This window comes from Nuphar pumila, chromosome 11 (assembly GCF_984573655.1).
Source record: "Nuphar pumila chromosome 11, dmNupPumi1.hap1.1, whole genome shotgun sequence".
Taxonomy (NCBI): Eukaryota; Viridiplantae; Streptophyta; class Magnoliopsida; order Nymphaeales; family Nymphaeaceae; genus Nuphar; species Nuphar pumila.
This window is the reverse complement of record NC_143259.1, coordinates 2,445,673-2,462,692: the sequence shown is the minus strand read 5'-3', so window position 1 is coordinate 2,462,692 and position 17,020 is coordinate 2,445,673. Positions and strand designations below refer to the sequence as shown.

General features: G+C 40.3%; 1 protein-coding gene across 1 annotated transcript; it reads right to left on the bottom strand.

Moving 5' to 3' along the window:
- Positions 1–868: 868 nt before the first annotated feature.
- On the bottom strand, positions 869–7,008 carry LOC149821611 (uncharacterized). Its single transcript, XM_089980598.1, has 9 exons — positions 6,882–7,008; positions 5,285–5,425; positions 4,826–5,152; positions 4,486–4,708; positions 3,265–3,411; positions 3,047–3,171; positions 2,677–2,881; positions 1,435–1,688; positions 869–1,280 (listed from the first exon to the last, which is right to left on the bottom strand). The coding sequence occupies exons 2-9, from the start codon at positions 5,392–5,394 to the stop codon at positions 1,112–1,114; spliced, it is 1,560 nt and encodes a 519-aa protein (XP_089836724.1). The 5' UTR covers positions 5,395–5,425; positions 6,882–7,008; the 3' UTR covers positions 869–1,111.
- Positions 7,009–17,020: the final 10,012 nt, after the last annotated feature.

Genomic DNA, 17,020 nt, shown 5'->3' with positions numbered 1-17,020 from the left:
ATCCATTCCATGCTGAGTCCTACCATCCCAATCGGATTTTCCTGTGCTTGAGAAACAATTCACAAACACTTGCAGCATATCAACTTTTCTTTCTTTTTTTATTTTTGATTCGCGAAAGAATAACAATATTCTTAAGGGCATGTGACAGCGAAGGCTTGATTTCTGGATCATCTGATGGACACCAAACACAACTCTAGTATAGTTAGCCCTTAGCCCTGTGATTCGGACCTTTTTTGAATTTTAAAAGAATGAGCGAAGAGAACAAAATTATATATATTTTTTTCAATTTCCCCAGCATTTACAAAATACTAGTAAACTCATTCTCACGACGTCCCACCAAAATCTTTCACGAGTTTTGTTTCCATATATTTTACCAATAGTTTTCTATTTCAAAATATGAATGAAAAATATGAAAGTAAACTACATACAAAAGGAGAGAATCTAATAAAAATTCAAAATCGAAAAAGAAAATTTGGTCTCTTGTGTGGCTGCGTGATTCAACATATGACTACTCTTTTAGAAAACAGTGTTTGGAGTTTGAACCCTGGAGTGTAAAGCACATTGACTGTGTGAAGGCCGCCAACATCCCTTGGGTTGCAATCTGGGCCATCGATTTCGTTAAAACGATATGTCAGGTCCTCCCAGGACACCAACCACGCAGAGAGACGAAAACTAAGAGGAGATGATGTTCCAATGTGCATTCCTACACCCTCTAAATATACAGATAAGCCACATGGGGCTGAATAAGATGGCTGGACCTAATAGAATGGCTATATCTTAACCGAGCGGTCTCGGGTTTGAATCCCAGGCATTGAATTTCTACTTCATAAGCATGTAAATTAGGTAAAATATTAAGCAATTGCCTATATGAAGCATTAAACCATTCATTTCTGGGGAGCTGTTTGCATGTCCATCAACGTGCATAAGTACATGTGCTAAGGTGCATGCAACAGGACTGATTAATGAGTAGAAGGGGAGAAGAAATTGTATCTTCAATAGAATCGGGTATTGTGTGTCAGTCAGATGAGATGATTCCGTGCTTGCAAACAATTAAGAACACAAAAGGAGGGGAAAATAAAAAATCAAAAAACATGATAAACACGCAAAACTCTCACTTCCAACTCAGGGATTGCCTTATGCCAGTGTAAATGAGACCTAAAGACCTCCCAATCAAGCAAACCAAGAAGAAAGAGATGGCACTGCTGACCTTGTCAAAAACCACTTTCACAAATGGCATTGTGATATCAAAGAACTCCAGATATAAGCTGAAATAATACATCCTGCAAAACCAAAATGCATAGCGTTCAGAAATTGCTATTTAGGGATCACAAAGGCAATTTCTGAACCATCTCCCAATCACTTTATTTCTTCTGATGCTTTATACAGTTGAACAGGTGGGATTGAATCTTGCACCAAGATAGAGTCCACACTTACCAACCCGTCAAGGCTCTCAGCTCTTTGATCCGTTTCACAGGCAATGACAATTTACTGATCGTGATATGATGTGAAGTTGACAATGATGGTGCAGATTTCTTCATGGTGAGCTTCGTCCACCAGACACATTTCTTGGAAGAAGTCTCAAATGTCTTCTCAAATGATTCTTTTCCAAGTGCAAATAAGTCTAAGCGATCCTCGTACATAGATACAACAGCCTCAATATTCTGATGTAACCAACTATTCAAGGCCACCTGCACATAATATTAGTGCAGGTTTACATGAGTGTTCAGTCAATAAGAACCACAACTAAACATTCAGAACAAGCCATACCATGTGAAGGTGAAAGAAATATTGTGAATTATTGTGTGGAAGACCCATGCCACCATCTGTCACGTTGTCATCTAGTTATAGCACCAGGAAGCTTCAGTGGGGGTGTGTGCATGTGCACGCTCGTAAGCATATACATGCATGCTTGGAAAATGCTCCATTCAATCCCTATGGAGGACTGACTTAGCAAGGTCGCACTCACTACAGCATAAAATCATAATTACCAACACTGACAACAGTTTCTCTCTTTTCATTAATGGAATCATATCATAACTGCATTAACAAAAAGGGTGTTACTAACGTTGATGACCTTTAGTGTCTGTTAACAAGTTGAGCACAATTTTTTTGCACCTGAGTTAAGAATTTCGCATGCCAGCAGAGACGGTGAAAACATATAAATGGAAGCCAGGAGGGGAAGGATGTGGAGTTGGAAGGTGAAGAGGAATTTTATCAAAGAGGAGAGTTCCAAGATGGCAAATTTTGAAGAGTTCGGGGATGGTGTTCAAGGAATGATAGGGAAGAGTAACCCCGAGTGGAAACACCTGGGAGAGAAGCAGACTAAATCCATCACTGTGGCCCAGCAAAAAACCTCAGGCCAACTTTGAGAGGACTGGAGGAAGTAGGTTGGAATTCTAGACTGTTATTACTTCTGTTGTAGGAGTTCAGAGGGAGAGAGTGCAAGAAGTAGGCTGGCTTCTTTTTTCCTAAGCATAACTATAAGGAAAGCACTTCTTTGAATGGGCCCAATATGACACTTTGAAGTGGGACCTGCATGTTGGGTTGATGTTGTTATGAGGGACCAAAGAGTCCAAATACCAAATTGTCTTCCACATCCAAAAAGTTGACACAACACAGCATATAATAAAATCCCATAGATTGTAAGGTGGTAAAAAAAGAAAGGGCATAGAATACCTGATTTCTTAATTTTTGAAGTTCTCTAGTTGACAATGAACACAATACTAAACCCACACCATTCATTTCGCTGGAGACAGCACTGTCAACAGATATAAGTTCCAGATAAATATTTGCAATTCTATCAGCTAGGCCCACCAACAGATCTTCCAAGATATCTATACCATGTTGTGCAAGAAATTGACCATCATAATACCCTCCAGTCCTGCCACAATATGAATTAAATAATAAGAATTACGCAGATACAGGGGCAGCATAATTATAATTCCTGGGTCCTTACAAAAGGTTTGACACAAATCGTCTTGAAATTATCAACCAGAATTTCTTCCAGAGATGACAAACTTAATCATGAGAAATATCAAGGAATTACCTAATTGAGCTAAATCGTAGAAAGTACAGCAAATCCGCATATAGATCCTCCTTCCCAGTCTTCCTTAAACTCCATAAAATGGAGCCATCATCTTCGAGTATTTCAAACGCTGTTGCAAGAACAGCCTATAGAGAAATAGAACAAAATGTTCAAATCTCAGACCATGACAAATGAACAGAAGTTACAGAAGCATTTGCAGTACTTTAATCAGAAATTACCTTCTGATGCATTTTCTTCCCTAAAGACATCTCCTCTTTCAGCCACCCTATGCATATGGGTTGAATTGACGCCCTCATAATTCCTGATATAACTACTAACCAGTCCTCCCTGTTGAGAATGCCACTGCTTTCTGAAATATTCTCAACCTGCCAAAACATTTAATTGAAGCCTTAACCAGCAATATAAGAGGAGGCAAAAGATTTGTGAAATTAGTTTCACCAATGACATCACAAAAAACATTATAGAGCTAAGTGCAGTCACTGTCATGATACACAAAGGCAGAGACACATAGCATGTGAGAAGCATAGGAGCCACACATCATCTGTGAAACCATAATTTTGTTTTGACAGATGGCACCTCACATTCCAACAAATTGTTACAGAACATGGATTACAAATTTAAGGAATGGGTTTTCTATCCCATAAACCAAATAGACAAATTATAGTAAAAACTATGTTTACCAAATAAATTCACACACTTAGCACATGAAATCTATATGCATTGTTGAGGTGACAGGAATGTTTTGGAATGCACCAAAAGGGAGATGACACGAAAGAAGGATAGGACATTGCAGAATAACTAGCATTTGATTCCTGATCTGGGATCTTGTGTTTGAGATGTGAAGGAGCAGGGAAGAGTGGCATGCAGGAAAGAGAGGCAAGGCCGTAGGGCACAGGGGGAGATCCAAGCATTTGCAATCGGAGGGAGTACTGGGACACAAAATCCCCAGATCTGACGACTTCAAGGATCTCTGATCTGAGGATTATGTCACCTGGGATTTGTCATGGGCCATGCCAAAAGAAATCCTTGGATCAGATATCTGAGGGATTCAAATTCCTCCAATAAGTTTTCAGGTACTGTACCTTCTTATCCCATTTACCACCTGTAATCATTAAAACTTGTGAGTGTTCTCAAAACAAAAGGATGATTGTGGACACTACAATTATCATAACTTCTATAAAGATTAAATGGGGTCATTCGGGGGGTGGGGGGAGGAAGTTAGAGTAGGTTTTGAAGTCAACTAACATGTGCAATAAAAGAAAAAGGTATATAGCTATTTGCCAAAAAAAGGAATGCTTATGGTTTTTCTTGAACCAAAATCTTGATTTGTGATTAATCAAAGTTTCTCGCATTCAGAGGCTCTAAACTGCAACCAATTACAAATTCAAGAATAAATAAGGATAAACAACAAGATTTCATGAGATATGGAGACTGCTTGCCTCTTTCTGGATATGCAACAGTGTAGTCCAGATCAATCGAAGCCTGGGACCAACGGCAATAGCATGTAAACTTAAGGGATGCTTTATGCTGTTATTTTCAAATTTGGCTTCTATATTATCCAAATTACCATCATCTAAGACTGCATCTAAAGCATCGACAAGTTTTTTCTGCACTTCATCCCAGGCAGGTGTCAAATTGCTTTCATTCAAACCCTTTGTTGCACTGTCAATATGAAATTTGTAAGTTGTAACAGATCAGTAAAATGAGACAATGTTTTACTCTTCATATGAATACCTAACACGACATTCTCTACTTACAAGCTACAAAACAACTGCTTACCTACCAGAAGTTGTAGCAGGCTGTGTAACGGCATTCATGTCTATGGAGTTCCTCTTCGTGGTGACTGATGATTTTTTTGAGGGGATGACGCCAGCCATATATGCAAAGGCTGCACTAGTCACTAGGAGCACTTGATCTACAGCAGGCACCCACTCTAACGCTGACATGTTTTCAGGGTTTATTACATTTCCAAAACATTGGCATCGCATGGCTCTTTGCACGAGGTGCCTCTCTCCTGCAATTGCTGTGGCAGATTGAGTGCTGGCCCTGTGGACTGCCTGTGTTTGAAACTGAAGTAAAATCCTCCATTCCCTTGGCAAAGAGTTCCTGCAACAAAAGCGTCAACACAAGAAGTGATTTCTGCAATGAAATTAAATGCCTTGAGTTATAGCCATCATTAGAACATTCAATTTCTGTATCAACAAAAACAGAATAAAGAAAAGGTGACCGAACAAATACCCTTTCATTATACTGAAATACACCTTTCCACGCATGTAAACACCAGCTTTAAGGGGGTTGGTTTGCAACTGTAAATTTGTACACGATAGTGTGGCAGGCCATTCTGCCATTTAATAGAGAGTGAGATTGCCACCAACTCAGCTGCCACACCAGAGCACAAAAGGGAAAAAAAAGGATAAATATCTCTGACAATGATATGTAATCAACAGACATCCCCATCATCAAGAGGTACCACTTCGCCAATGGATGATATAAACTCCAAAAACAAAATCGGCCCAACACTGTACAAAGGCAAAATATGCCTCAATGGAGAAAAAGATTCCATTGCTTTGTACATCTCAATCATGTTTATCTTCATATCAGAAACTTGATGCTCTATCAACATATTTATTGACAAATAACAGCCGCACATGCAACAGGTCAGGGTGAAGTCATTAAATGAGATGATTTGGATTAGAAATACAAGTTACTAGCACACAATGTAGAAGTAATTAAGGGGATTTTTTGACAGATCATAAATTCCTCAAAGTGTATTGTACTTCAACACAGTTGTGCATACCTCTGCTGGTTCTTAGAATTCTATTATGACGTTTTAAAAATAGTGACGGGTAACAACAGACCACATTGTTATAAAGAAATTTAAAGTTTTATGGAAAATAGACTCAGAAATAAAGTGCTGCTACAGATGCCTATGAGGATTGTCCTACATGGAATCCCACTTGGTAATAGACAAATCTCAAATATAAAACTTTTATAATGACTCAAACTTTCTAAAATATCAAAATTGTCCAAACTAATTATGAACCAACTATGGACAAAATTAGACGTGATTAAAGTCCTGATCAACACAAAACTTCAACACTCCCCCTAGTATTGACTCTAAGCTCGCAACACTGAGTTCACAACACAATCTCTCAAACTAAGTTACCCCCAATGGCTTTGCCAAATTATGAACAACCTGATTAGCTGAAGAAACTATAACCAAATCAACACTAAATTTCAACAACCCCACCCCCCATCGCAGATCATCATATATTGTGGGCTTGTAGACAACACTAGAAATTGTTTGAGTTCTTAGCAATTTGAATCATACATAACACGAAACGATAGAGAAGAAGGAGAAAAGAATGCCAGAACCAGAAATGCAATAGAAAGATATCATAGAAATCTGTCGTTGCAATATTGTATAACACTCACGCTTATAGGTAACCTAACTCGTTGCAGATCATCGTATTATCATACTAATGCTTGGTACTGGTCAAATTCTTAGATGATTGAATCGCACAGAAAAACGAAAGGAAAAGGCAAAAGGAATAACACAACAAGGCCACAACCAGAAACCTAAAATCCGTCAGAATGTGTGACAATGCCGCACTCAACCATAAAAAAATACAGTCACACACCTGCACAGAAACATAACGAAAACAGAATGGAAAGAATACGAATCCAGAACACCGATCACGATTGCATTCAAAGAAACAATCGGGGAAAAAACTGTGGAGACTAATAAAGCAACAGTAAAACCACGAATTTCGAAGAGTTTACATTAGGAACACCGTTCGTTAGCACAAAGATCATCAGTATACTACATTCGTACCTCGAAAGCGGACGGCACTGGAGAAAACCCACAGAGAAAATGGAAGAGAAGTAGGTAAAGAAACCCTAGTTTTTCTTCCCCGTTTCTCTCAGAAATCCAAGGAGGAAGTAGCGATCGGTTTCGGAATTGGGGAGAAGGAAATTACTGGAAATGTGAAGTTCGATAACTTGAGATCGGCGAGTTCGGGATATTAGGGTTTCTTGAGGAAGTGAGAGAGAAGATCGGAGGAGGCAAAGAGAATCCAAACAAGAACAAAGGAAACGATGAAAAAGAAGAGGGCGTTTTTTCTGAGGATTTGGAGGACGGGATTTTGTGCGCGCCTCAATTTGAGGTTCGTGTTGCGCGGTTTATCTGGATTGGATCCGGAAGGACCGAAACGGATCCGAATATGATTCTCACTATCGGCTCTTGGATTAGGGATGGCAGTGGACCGAAGGAAATGGGGGCTCCGCCCCGCCTCGCCCTGTTTGGACCCGGGATGCAGGTTAAAATCAAAAACCGTTTCGGGATGGACTTACGCTTTCCCCCGCCCTGCCCCGTCCCTATCCCTGCCTTGCCCCACCCTCCCCCGTTAGGGATGGCAGTGGACCGGGGGAAAGCGGGGCCTCGCCCCCTACTCGCCCCGTTTGGACTGGGGATGAAGGGTATGAAACGGGGATGGAGGCGGGGACGAAGGTTAAAATCCATCCCCGTTTGGGATGGAAGACATGAAAGAGGCTCATCCCCGCCACGACCCGTCCCCGTCACTTTTCCCCGCAATATCCCCACCCTGCCCCGCCCCGCCTCATCCCCGTTTGAACCGGGGATGGAGGACATGAAACGGGGATGAAGGCGGGGGTTGAGGTTAAAATCCATCCCTGTCGAGGATGGAGGTTCTAATCTTGAGGCAGGGCGGGGGTGGAGACCTTGTCCCCTACCCCGCTGCCATCCCTATCCCCCGTCCCCAAGCCTTCTTTAAGGATGGAAATGGACCGAAGGAAAATGGGGCCCCGTCCCGCCTTGCCCCATTTAGATCAGGGATGGAAGACATGAGGCGGGGATGGAAGTTAAAATCCAAACCCGTGCGGAGATGGAGGTCCGGATTTTGAGACAGGGGGTGGAGACCTTGTCCCCCATCCCCGCCCCAGTCCACTGCCATCTCTATCTTGAATAGTGTCACGGATCTTGGTATCTCTTTTAGGTGGAGGAAAATCAACTGGAACCATTTTTTTAATGTAAAATATTGAAATAACATTGTTTTTATTCGACATTATTTGTTTAAATTAATATAATGAATATTTTGAAATAGAAATTACTTTAAAATATAGTGATTTTTTCAGGATTATATTGACATCTGAAAAAACAACGACTACAATTGTTTGCATACTGCATAGGTCCGAGATTGGGCTGGATAAAAGGTTGTCAATGGATTGGATCTGGGTCAGATATTCAAAATTTCAAACACAACCCCCACCCCCCAAAAAAAAAATCTGAATAGTTGAATTCAAATAAATAGCTAAAAGCATATTCGGTTCAGAGTTGGGGCTATCTGAATATTATATTTGCATTTGGTTTGAATTTTGTCAGAATATCTTACATAAGCAAACCCTACTCTTTTTAAGTAAAACACATACTTTAAATACTGTTTTAAATAGTCCTAAGAGGTTTGGTGTAGGGGATGGGGCCTTCCTTGGCCACTAAACGGGTGTTCGAGGTTCTATTTCCATGAGCATCAACCCCTTGCATATGAGAAGGGGCAAGGGCATTACTTCTCTTGCTTGTGCCGAAGGCGATGTAAGATTGAACTATGTATGGGACCAAATTTGCAGCGGGATGAAGACTTTGCAGTTATGCTTGAAATCACCAGGGAGTTTGAACTTTCAACTCATTCACAAATCCAATTTTTTTCACTGTAACAGTGAATATTTGCATGACTTCTTGTATTTTCTCATACATTGTTAATCACATCCTTTCAATGTATTCTATACTTAGTGAAGAGTTTTAGTTTTGAGACATAACCCCTGAGAGAAATCCCTTCATCACTCAAGAGACACTTCTCTTGAATTTCATTATTGTGACTATTGAAAAATCTTCAACAGTCACTTATGGCCACATGACCATACATCTCTCACTTGGCCATAAGGGACTTCCAGTGTTTATATGCTTTTTCTCAATCGAAAACTTGCATACACACTTCCTGGGTAATCTTTACTCTCGTTGTGTTTATATGTTTGTTCTCAACCGGTACCTTGCATACACACTTTTTGAGTAATCTTTACTCTCATTGTGTTTATATGCTTGTTCTCAACCGAAACCTTGCATACATACTTCCTAAATAATCTTTACTCATTTACCACTTAGATATATATATGAATCCTATCTGACTTATATGTCTAGTGAAAACATCCTTAGTGACTGCCTTGGTTAGCAAGTCTGCTACCATATCACTTGAAGGAATATAGTTCACTTTATTTCAATTTTCATAAGCATATCATTCATATATTGATATTTAACTTCAATATGCTTATTTTTAGAGCTATCAGCTCATGTTTGTATTAATTTTATAGCAACTTTATTGTCATATATAGTTGAGTTAAATCTTTTGGAGTGTCCAATTTTGACTCATTTAAGAAATGATTTATCCACACATCAAATGTGGTTATCATGTTATAGGCAATATACTCAGTTTTGTGGGTATGTTGTACCACACACCCTTGTTTCTTGCATAACCATGCAATTTTCCCACTTCCTAACATAAATACATAACCAGTGGTGGACTTTGCTTCATCTCTATCACCAACAAAGTCAGCATCTGAGTAGCCTATAAGCTTTAAACTATCTGACTGATAGCATAGTTTAAGTTCCTTAGTTTCTTTTAGATATCGAAAAATTCTCTTTATTGCTTCCTAGCGAGAAAGCCCAACATTACTTTGATATCTACTTACTAGACTTACAACAAAGATTAAGTCACATATAGTACAAAGTATTGCATACATCAGGCTTCCAATTGCCTGAGCATAAGGAACGTTCAAGTTTTCTTGTCTATCTTTTGGACAATCATTCTTACTTAGCTTTTGGCCTTTAACTACAAGAGTACCCTTTGCCTTGGTACTTTTCATTCCAAATTTCTTTAGAAGGTGGTCAAGATATTTTTCTTGACTTAGACATAGCAATCTAGATTTTTTATCTCTGTGGATTTTAATTCCAAGGATATATGAAGCTTCTCCCCTATCATTCATTTCAAATCGAGAACTTAATCATGATTTAGTCATCTTTATCATCTTTATGTCATTTCTTACAATTAATATATCATCAACATAGAGGGATAAAACAGTAAACTTATACCAACTATTATTGGTATATACACAGTGGTATAGACTATTTTTTCATAACTCAATTTGGTTATAGCATTATGAAAAGTTAGATACCACTGTCTTGGTAACTGCTTAAATTCATACAAGGATTTATTTAACATGTATACTTTATCCTCTTGACCTTTTATTTCAAAACCTTTTGGTTGCTGCATAAAATTAATTTTATTTAATTCATTCTTTAAGAAGGTCATTTTCAAATTCATTTGATGTAGGTCAAGATCAAAATAAGTTACCAATGCCAAAATAATACAAATAGATGTCAGTTTGGCTATAGGAGAGTAAGTTTCTTCATAATCAATCTCTTCTTGTTGAGAATAGCCTTCGGCTACTAATCTTGCCTTAATCTATCAATGGATCTATCTGCCTTGATTTTTTTTTTTGAGAACCCACTTGCTACCAATTGCCTTATATCTATTAGGCAAAGTCGCTAGTTCTCAAACTCCATTCTTTTCTATCGAATCAAACTCATCTTTCATTACTTCCATCCAGAGTTTAAACTCATTAAAAGCAATTGTATCTTCAAAACTCAGGTTGTCAAGAATTGTCAAAGGATGCATAGTATATATGTTTTTATTCAATTTATTTATAGAATTAGTATGCATTATGTGAATGATTATGCAGGTCAGATTTTATGCAATCTTATATGATTATGGCATGAATTGTAAATGGAAGGTTACGCATTAAAGATTTAGGATCAAAAGGTCCAATGAATACAAGTTTATTTTTAAATTCTAAAAATGTGTTGACTACATGTATGTTCATGATATCGTGATGATATGATTGTTTCATTGATATGGATGTTCATATATATTCTCTTTGTTGCATTGGCCATGTACATGCATATGCCTTATGATGTGTGAAAATGAATAAGATATTTATGCTACGCATGTGTTCAAGTGTCTGTTACAAGTTTAATTAAGTGATTTTGTCCAATGCTTTATAAGAATGCATCCATGACCATAAAGTGGTTTAAGTTTAATGTTGCGTAAAAAGTATGACTGTAACCAAGTAATCATGTGACATTAAAACCCAAGATATTTGCTGGGAGAGTAGCAAATGATACAAAACTTCGTGTGGCAAGTCTGTTATGGGGACGAAAGGTTGCTCCTCCCCTCCCACGATTTTAGAGGGAAAACCTCTGCATTAGACTGCAGCGTAGAGGTTATTGTACTCATGAGGAAAAACTGATGCATCAGGTTGAAATGTGTTGGAAATCTCTCTCATATTAACGTCCCTCACCCCGTCTTAGTGAATGGACCTGACCAGGCTAAAGCCACCCCTGTATGTAAAACACGTCCTGTGTCATGGTCCTGATCTGAGAATGTCTGCCTGTGCCAAATTAATGCACACACCGTCTTAGTGAATTTCTTATCTTCAAAACTAAAGTGATAACTTAAATGGTGTGTGCATTAATTTGGCATCGCATGCATCATCTAATTAAGAAAATGTAACTAAAGATAAGAAAATATGCATGCATTGAAAGAGCTTCTGCATATGGTAAGTCATTCATATTATCTGTTCATGCATGGTGTATTTTAAATGTATGGATTTATGTTTTTCTGTTATATATGAAAATTCTAAACATGCATGAGTTGTTGTATGATTGTTTAAGTTAAATTAAATGTTAAACCATGAAATTTCTATTCAAATCTTTGTCTTGTTATTCTGTCTTACAAGTTTAGCATATTTACTCTACTGAGACATGTTGTCTGACCCTATATGGTTTAATATTTTTCAGGTAATGAGTAGGTACTTACGTGCGAAGGCGGAAGGTTGCGACGGGAACTAAGCCTACCTTTCCTCTCCTTCATGAATTCTGAACTCTGATTTTTACTTTAATTCAATTCAAGGACAAATGTGATTAATTTGGATATTTGTGAAACCTAAATATTATTTCATGCATAGTTAATTAGTTGTTAAAGTTTAAATTCTGTAATTGTATGGTTGCAAGCATTCATCTGAAGTAGCACGCCAAGTTTTATGCCCAATGTGTTTTTCCGCTGTTATTTGCTAAAAGATTTAAATGTATTAAAAAAAAAATCCACCAATTTCGGGTTATAAAAATTGGGGTGTTACAAACATGGTATCAGAGCATAAGGAAAGTATGGCTCAAAGCTCGTCCAACCGACCACCATCGCTGTAAGTATGCTTCCATTTTATTTGTTTTGATGACTTATGAAAATTGTATGTCTGTAATTATTTTTGTTGATATATGCGGCAAGAATCAGAACGTAGATTTAATAGGGTCACATGAATGAGAATTTTTGGATTTATGTCCAACTTATAAGTAATTTGAATCCATGTGTGTGTTTGTAGATGGCCGGAAAACAGCCCCCAAGTTGGACTGCTCAGAGGGACTTCATTTTTTAAGCCCTCGCGAATCTGACGGCCTATTGTCAGAACCAGGCCGGCAACGGGGGGAATGGCAATGGTGCAGGCCATCAGCATGATGGTCACATAGCGGCACCAATTGTCGCAACCAATGGAGCATCATACAAGCGTTTCATGGAGTTGAGCCCTCCTGCTTTCACTGGTAAGGAAGATCCGGATGCAGCAGAGGATTGGGTTCGCGCCATAAGCGAGATTTTCGAGATTCTCGAGGTTTCCGCTGAGAGGCAGGTTTCTTTTGCCACTTATCGGCTCCAAGGGGATGCCAAGAGCTGGTGGGAGACGACACGTGAAGTACGCTATACGCCTGATGAGCGATGCGCCCTCACATGGGAGGAGTTTACAGCGGTATTCATGAACACCTACTTTCCCCAGTACGCGTGCGATCGTAAGAAACAAGAGTTTTTAGATCTTCGACAGGGGTCCATGAAGGTGGCAGAGTACACTACACGTTTTCGACATTTAGAGAAGTACTGCCCGCATACTTATACCACTGACGAGGCGCGAGCTAAGAAGTATGTGCAGGGTTTACGTGATGGCCTGAGGACGAGAGTGCTGACCAACCGTCCTCAAAACCTCAATCAGGCCATCGAGATGGCCACAGTACTTCAGGTGGGGAAAACTAGAACAAACTTTTTGGTTTTTTTCCAAAAACAATCTCGATAGATCGTAACGATGTCTTTGTGACGCAGGATGACTGGGAGTCTTCTAAGAAGACTCAGCCTAGCCGTTTCGACAAGTCGAAGGGCAATGCAAATAAGGCCCCTCGACCAACAGCGGAGAGTAGTAAGGCGCCACCTGCAAAGAAGGCCAAAGGACAACAGGGCGGCACTCAAGCACCGCAGTCTTATGCAGTATGTAAACACTGCAATAAGAGGCACCCTGGAGTCTGCTACAGAGTCTTAGGTGCATGTCTGAGATGTGGAAAACAGGGTCACTTCATCAAAGACTGTCCTATGAGGCCAGCTTAGGAGGGAACTGCCCCTGTTCCTAGAGGACCACAGCAGCAGCGACCCCAGCAGTCCCAATCGCAAGGTCAGAAGAAAGCTACTGGACGCGTGTATGCGACTTCTGCAGAGGAGTTGCAAGAAGATGCCAACGTCATTGAAGGTATAATCCCTATTGCAAAGTTCGATGCTAAAGTTCTTTTTGACACTGGTGCTACGCATTCCTTCGTATCCGTACGTTTTGCGAAATTGATTGGTGTCACGCCGACTTCGTTGGGATATATTCTGGAAGTTATCACACTTTCGAGGGGTAGCTCTATCGCTCGTACCTATCTATCTAGAGTAGAGGTTATGATTGAAGGGCATGACCTCCTTGCCAATCTTATCCTGTTGGATATGGTCGGTTATGATGTAATTCTTGGCATATATTGGATGTATGAGCATTACGCTTGTATGCTTTATCGTGAGCGACGCATTCAATTTGCTCGCCCTGATCAGCCTGTACTCGAGTACAAGGCATGTAAAAAGGAGAGCAAAGGATGACTTATCTCGGCATTAAAGGCATATCGTTGTGTAGAAAAGGGGTGTGAGGCCTTTTTGGCCAATGTTTCTTTGATAGACCCCAATACTACACCACTGGAAGACTTGGACGTAGTTCAAGATTTTTCAGACGTTTTTCCAGATGACCTGCCAGGCATACCGCCTACCAGAGAGGTGGATTTTGCGATAGAGTTGGTGCTTGGAACGGCCCCGATATCTAAAGCACCCTATCGTATGGCCCCAGCAGAGTTAGAGGAGCTAAAGAAGCAGTTGCAAGAATTGATGGATAAAGGCTTTATTCAGTCTAGTGTTTCACCTTGGGAAGCTCCAGTATTGTTCGTCAAAAAGAAGGATGGGTCAATGCGTATGTGCATTGACTATAGAATGCTGAATTAGGTAACAATCAAAAACAAATATCCTTTTCCCAGGATCGATGATTTGTTTGATCAACTCCGAGAGGCCAAGGTCTACTCCAAGATTGATCTTCGATCAGGGTACCATCAACTGAAGATCAAAGAATCCGACGTGCAGAAGACAACATTCAGGACGCGATACGGCCATTACGAGTTTTTGGTGATGCCCTTCGGGTTAACAAATGCCCCTGCGGCCTTTATGGACCTGATGAATCGGATCTTTCGACCTTACCTAGACCTTTTCATGATCGTATTTATAAACGATATCCTAATTTACTCCGAGAGCGAGGAAGATCATAAGAAGCATCTAAGGATTGTCCTTGATGCACTTCGACAACATCAGCTATATGCTAAGTTCTCGAAGTGCGAGTTTTGGCTGAATCAAGTTATGTTCTTGGGTCACATGATCTCTAAAGATGGGGTGTCAGTCGACCCTGTCAAGGTGGAAGCAGTCATAGATTGGAGACAGCCTAAGAGCGTATCAGATATACGCAGTTTTCTCGAGCTTGCAGGCTATTATCGTTGTTTCATTCAGGATTTTTCGAAGATCGCTTCACCTATGACGAAGCTACTTCGTAAAAGAATTAAGTTTGTCTGGACTCAGCAATGCGAAGAAAGCTTTCAAGAGCTGAAGAAGAGGCTTACTACAACCCCTATACTCACATTGCCTTCTGGGCAATGAGGCTTTGTGATTTATAGTGATGCATCAGGTACTGGTTTGAGATGCGTTTTGATGCAGCATGGCAAGGTAATCGCTTACGCATCACGTCAACTGAAGGTGCATGAGCGAAACTACCCCACTCACGACTTGGAGCTTGCTGCAGTAGTTTTTGCACTAAAGGTATGACAACATTATTTGTACGGTGAGCAGTTTGAGGTCTTCTCGGATCATAAAAGCCTCAAATATATCTTCTCACAAAAGGAGTTGAACATGAGGCAGAGACGATGGTTAGAATTTCTGAAGGATTATGATTTCTCCATTTCTTATCATCCAGGCAAAGCCAATATAGTGGTTGATGCTTTGAGTAGAAAGGCTGGAAGCCTTGCAAGTTTTATCAGCAGTGAGTGGAGATTACTCGAAGACTTGATAGACTGGAAGCCTTTTGAAGGAGAATCGGGTCAGATTCAGATTGCCAGCACGGCAGTGCGGACAAAACTCATGGACCGGATCATCGCCCAACAGAAGGATAACCCTGAATTCAATAAAATGATTGCAGCATGCAAGCAAGACCAGTCAGCATTGCACTTAGAGGAGGATGGAAGCATCTGGTATGGCCAGAGGCTCTGGGTGCCCTCAGAGCTCCAGTTGAGAAAAAAGTTATTGGATGAGGCGCATCGTACCGGATTCACTATACATCCCGGGAGCACCAAGATGTATAAGGATCTTCAGAGGAATTACTGGTGGCCTGACATGAAGAGAGACGTCGTTGAGTACGTGTCGAGATGCTTAATCTGCCAGCAAGTCAAGATAGAGCACCAGAGACCAAGTGGTATGATGCAGTCGATTGAGATTCCGCAGTGGAAGTGGGAAGACATTACCATGGACTTTGTGGTAGGTCTACCCAAGACACGCTAACAATATGACACCATTTGGGTGATTGTGGATCGCCTTACAAAGTCGGCACACTTCTTACCGACCAAGGCGAATCAAACCTTGGAGAGTTTGGCAGATTTATATGTCGACGAGATTGTCAGATTACATGGGATACCTGTTTCGATTATCTCAGACAGGGATCCTAGATTCACGTCAAAGTTTTGGGAACAACTTCAGAAAGCTTTTGGGACAAAGCTTAAGTTTAGCACAACTTTTCACCCCCAGACGGATGGTCAGTTAGAGAGGACTATTCAGACACTCGAGGATATGTTGTGAGCGTGTGCATTGGAGTGGAAAGGTGACTGGAGTAAGCACCTAAAGTTAGCTGAGTTTGCCTACAATAACAGTTATCATTCGAGTATCGACATGGCTCCATATGAGGCATTGTACGGGCGACCCTATAGGTCCCCTGTTTGTTGGAACGAGGTAGGTGATCGAACTGTCGAATCGCCTATAGTTTTGCAGCATTATACGGATCAAGTACAGTTGATTCGTAAGAGGCTTTTAACAGCGCAGAGCCGTCAGAAGAGTTATGCAGATCCAAAGAGGCGAGAGGTTTCTTTTGAGGTTGGTAATCATGTGTTTGTCAAAGTATCGTCAACCAAGAGCGTATTTCGGTTCGGCAAGAAAGGAAAATTGAGTCCAAGGTATGTAGGACCGTTCCTCATCCTTGAGAGGATAGGAGGCACCGCATATAGATTGACACTTCCCCTTCAGTTTTCCAGCATCCATGATGATTTTCATGTGTCAATGTTGAGGAAATATGTACCAGATCCTACTCATGTTATTCAGTATGACGAGGTCGAGGTTTAGAAAGATCTCATGTTTGAGGAACGACCGGTAGAGATAGTAGATCGACGAGAACAAGTGCTGCGACATAAGTCAATTCCACTTGTTAAAGTAC

Coding starts and splice junctions, on each gene's coding strand:
- LOC149821611 (XM_089980598.1), bottom strand. CDS start 5,394: ATGGCAGAATGGCCTGCCACACTATCGTGTACAAATTTACAGTTGCAA. Junction 5,153..5,284: donor TATTTCAGTATAATGAAAGG/GTATTTGTTCGG, acceptor CTTTTGTTGCAG/GAACTCTTTGCCAAGGGAAT. Junction 4,709..4,825: donor CCTGCTACAACTTCTGGTAG/GTAAGCAGTTGT, acceptor TCATATTGACAG/TGCAACAAAGGGTTTGAATG.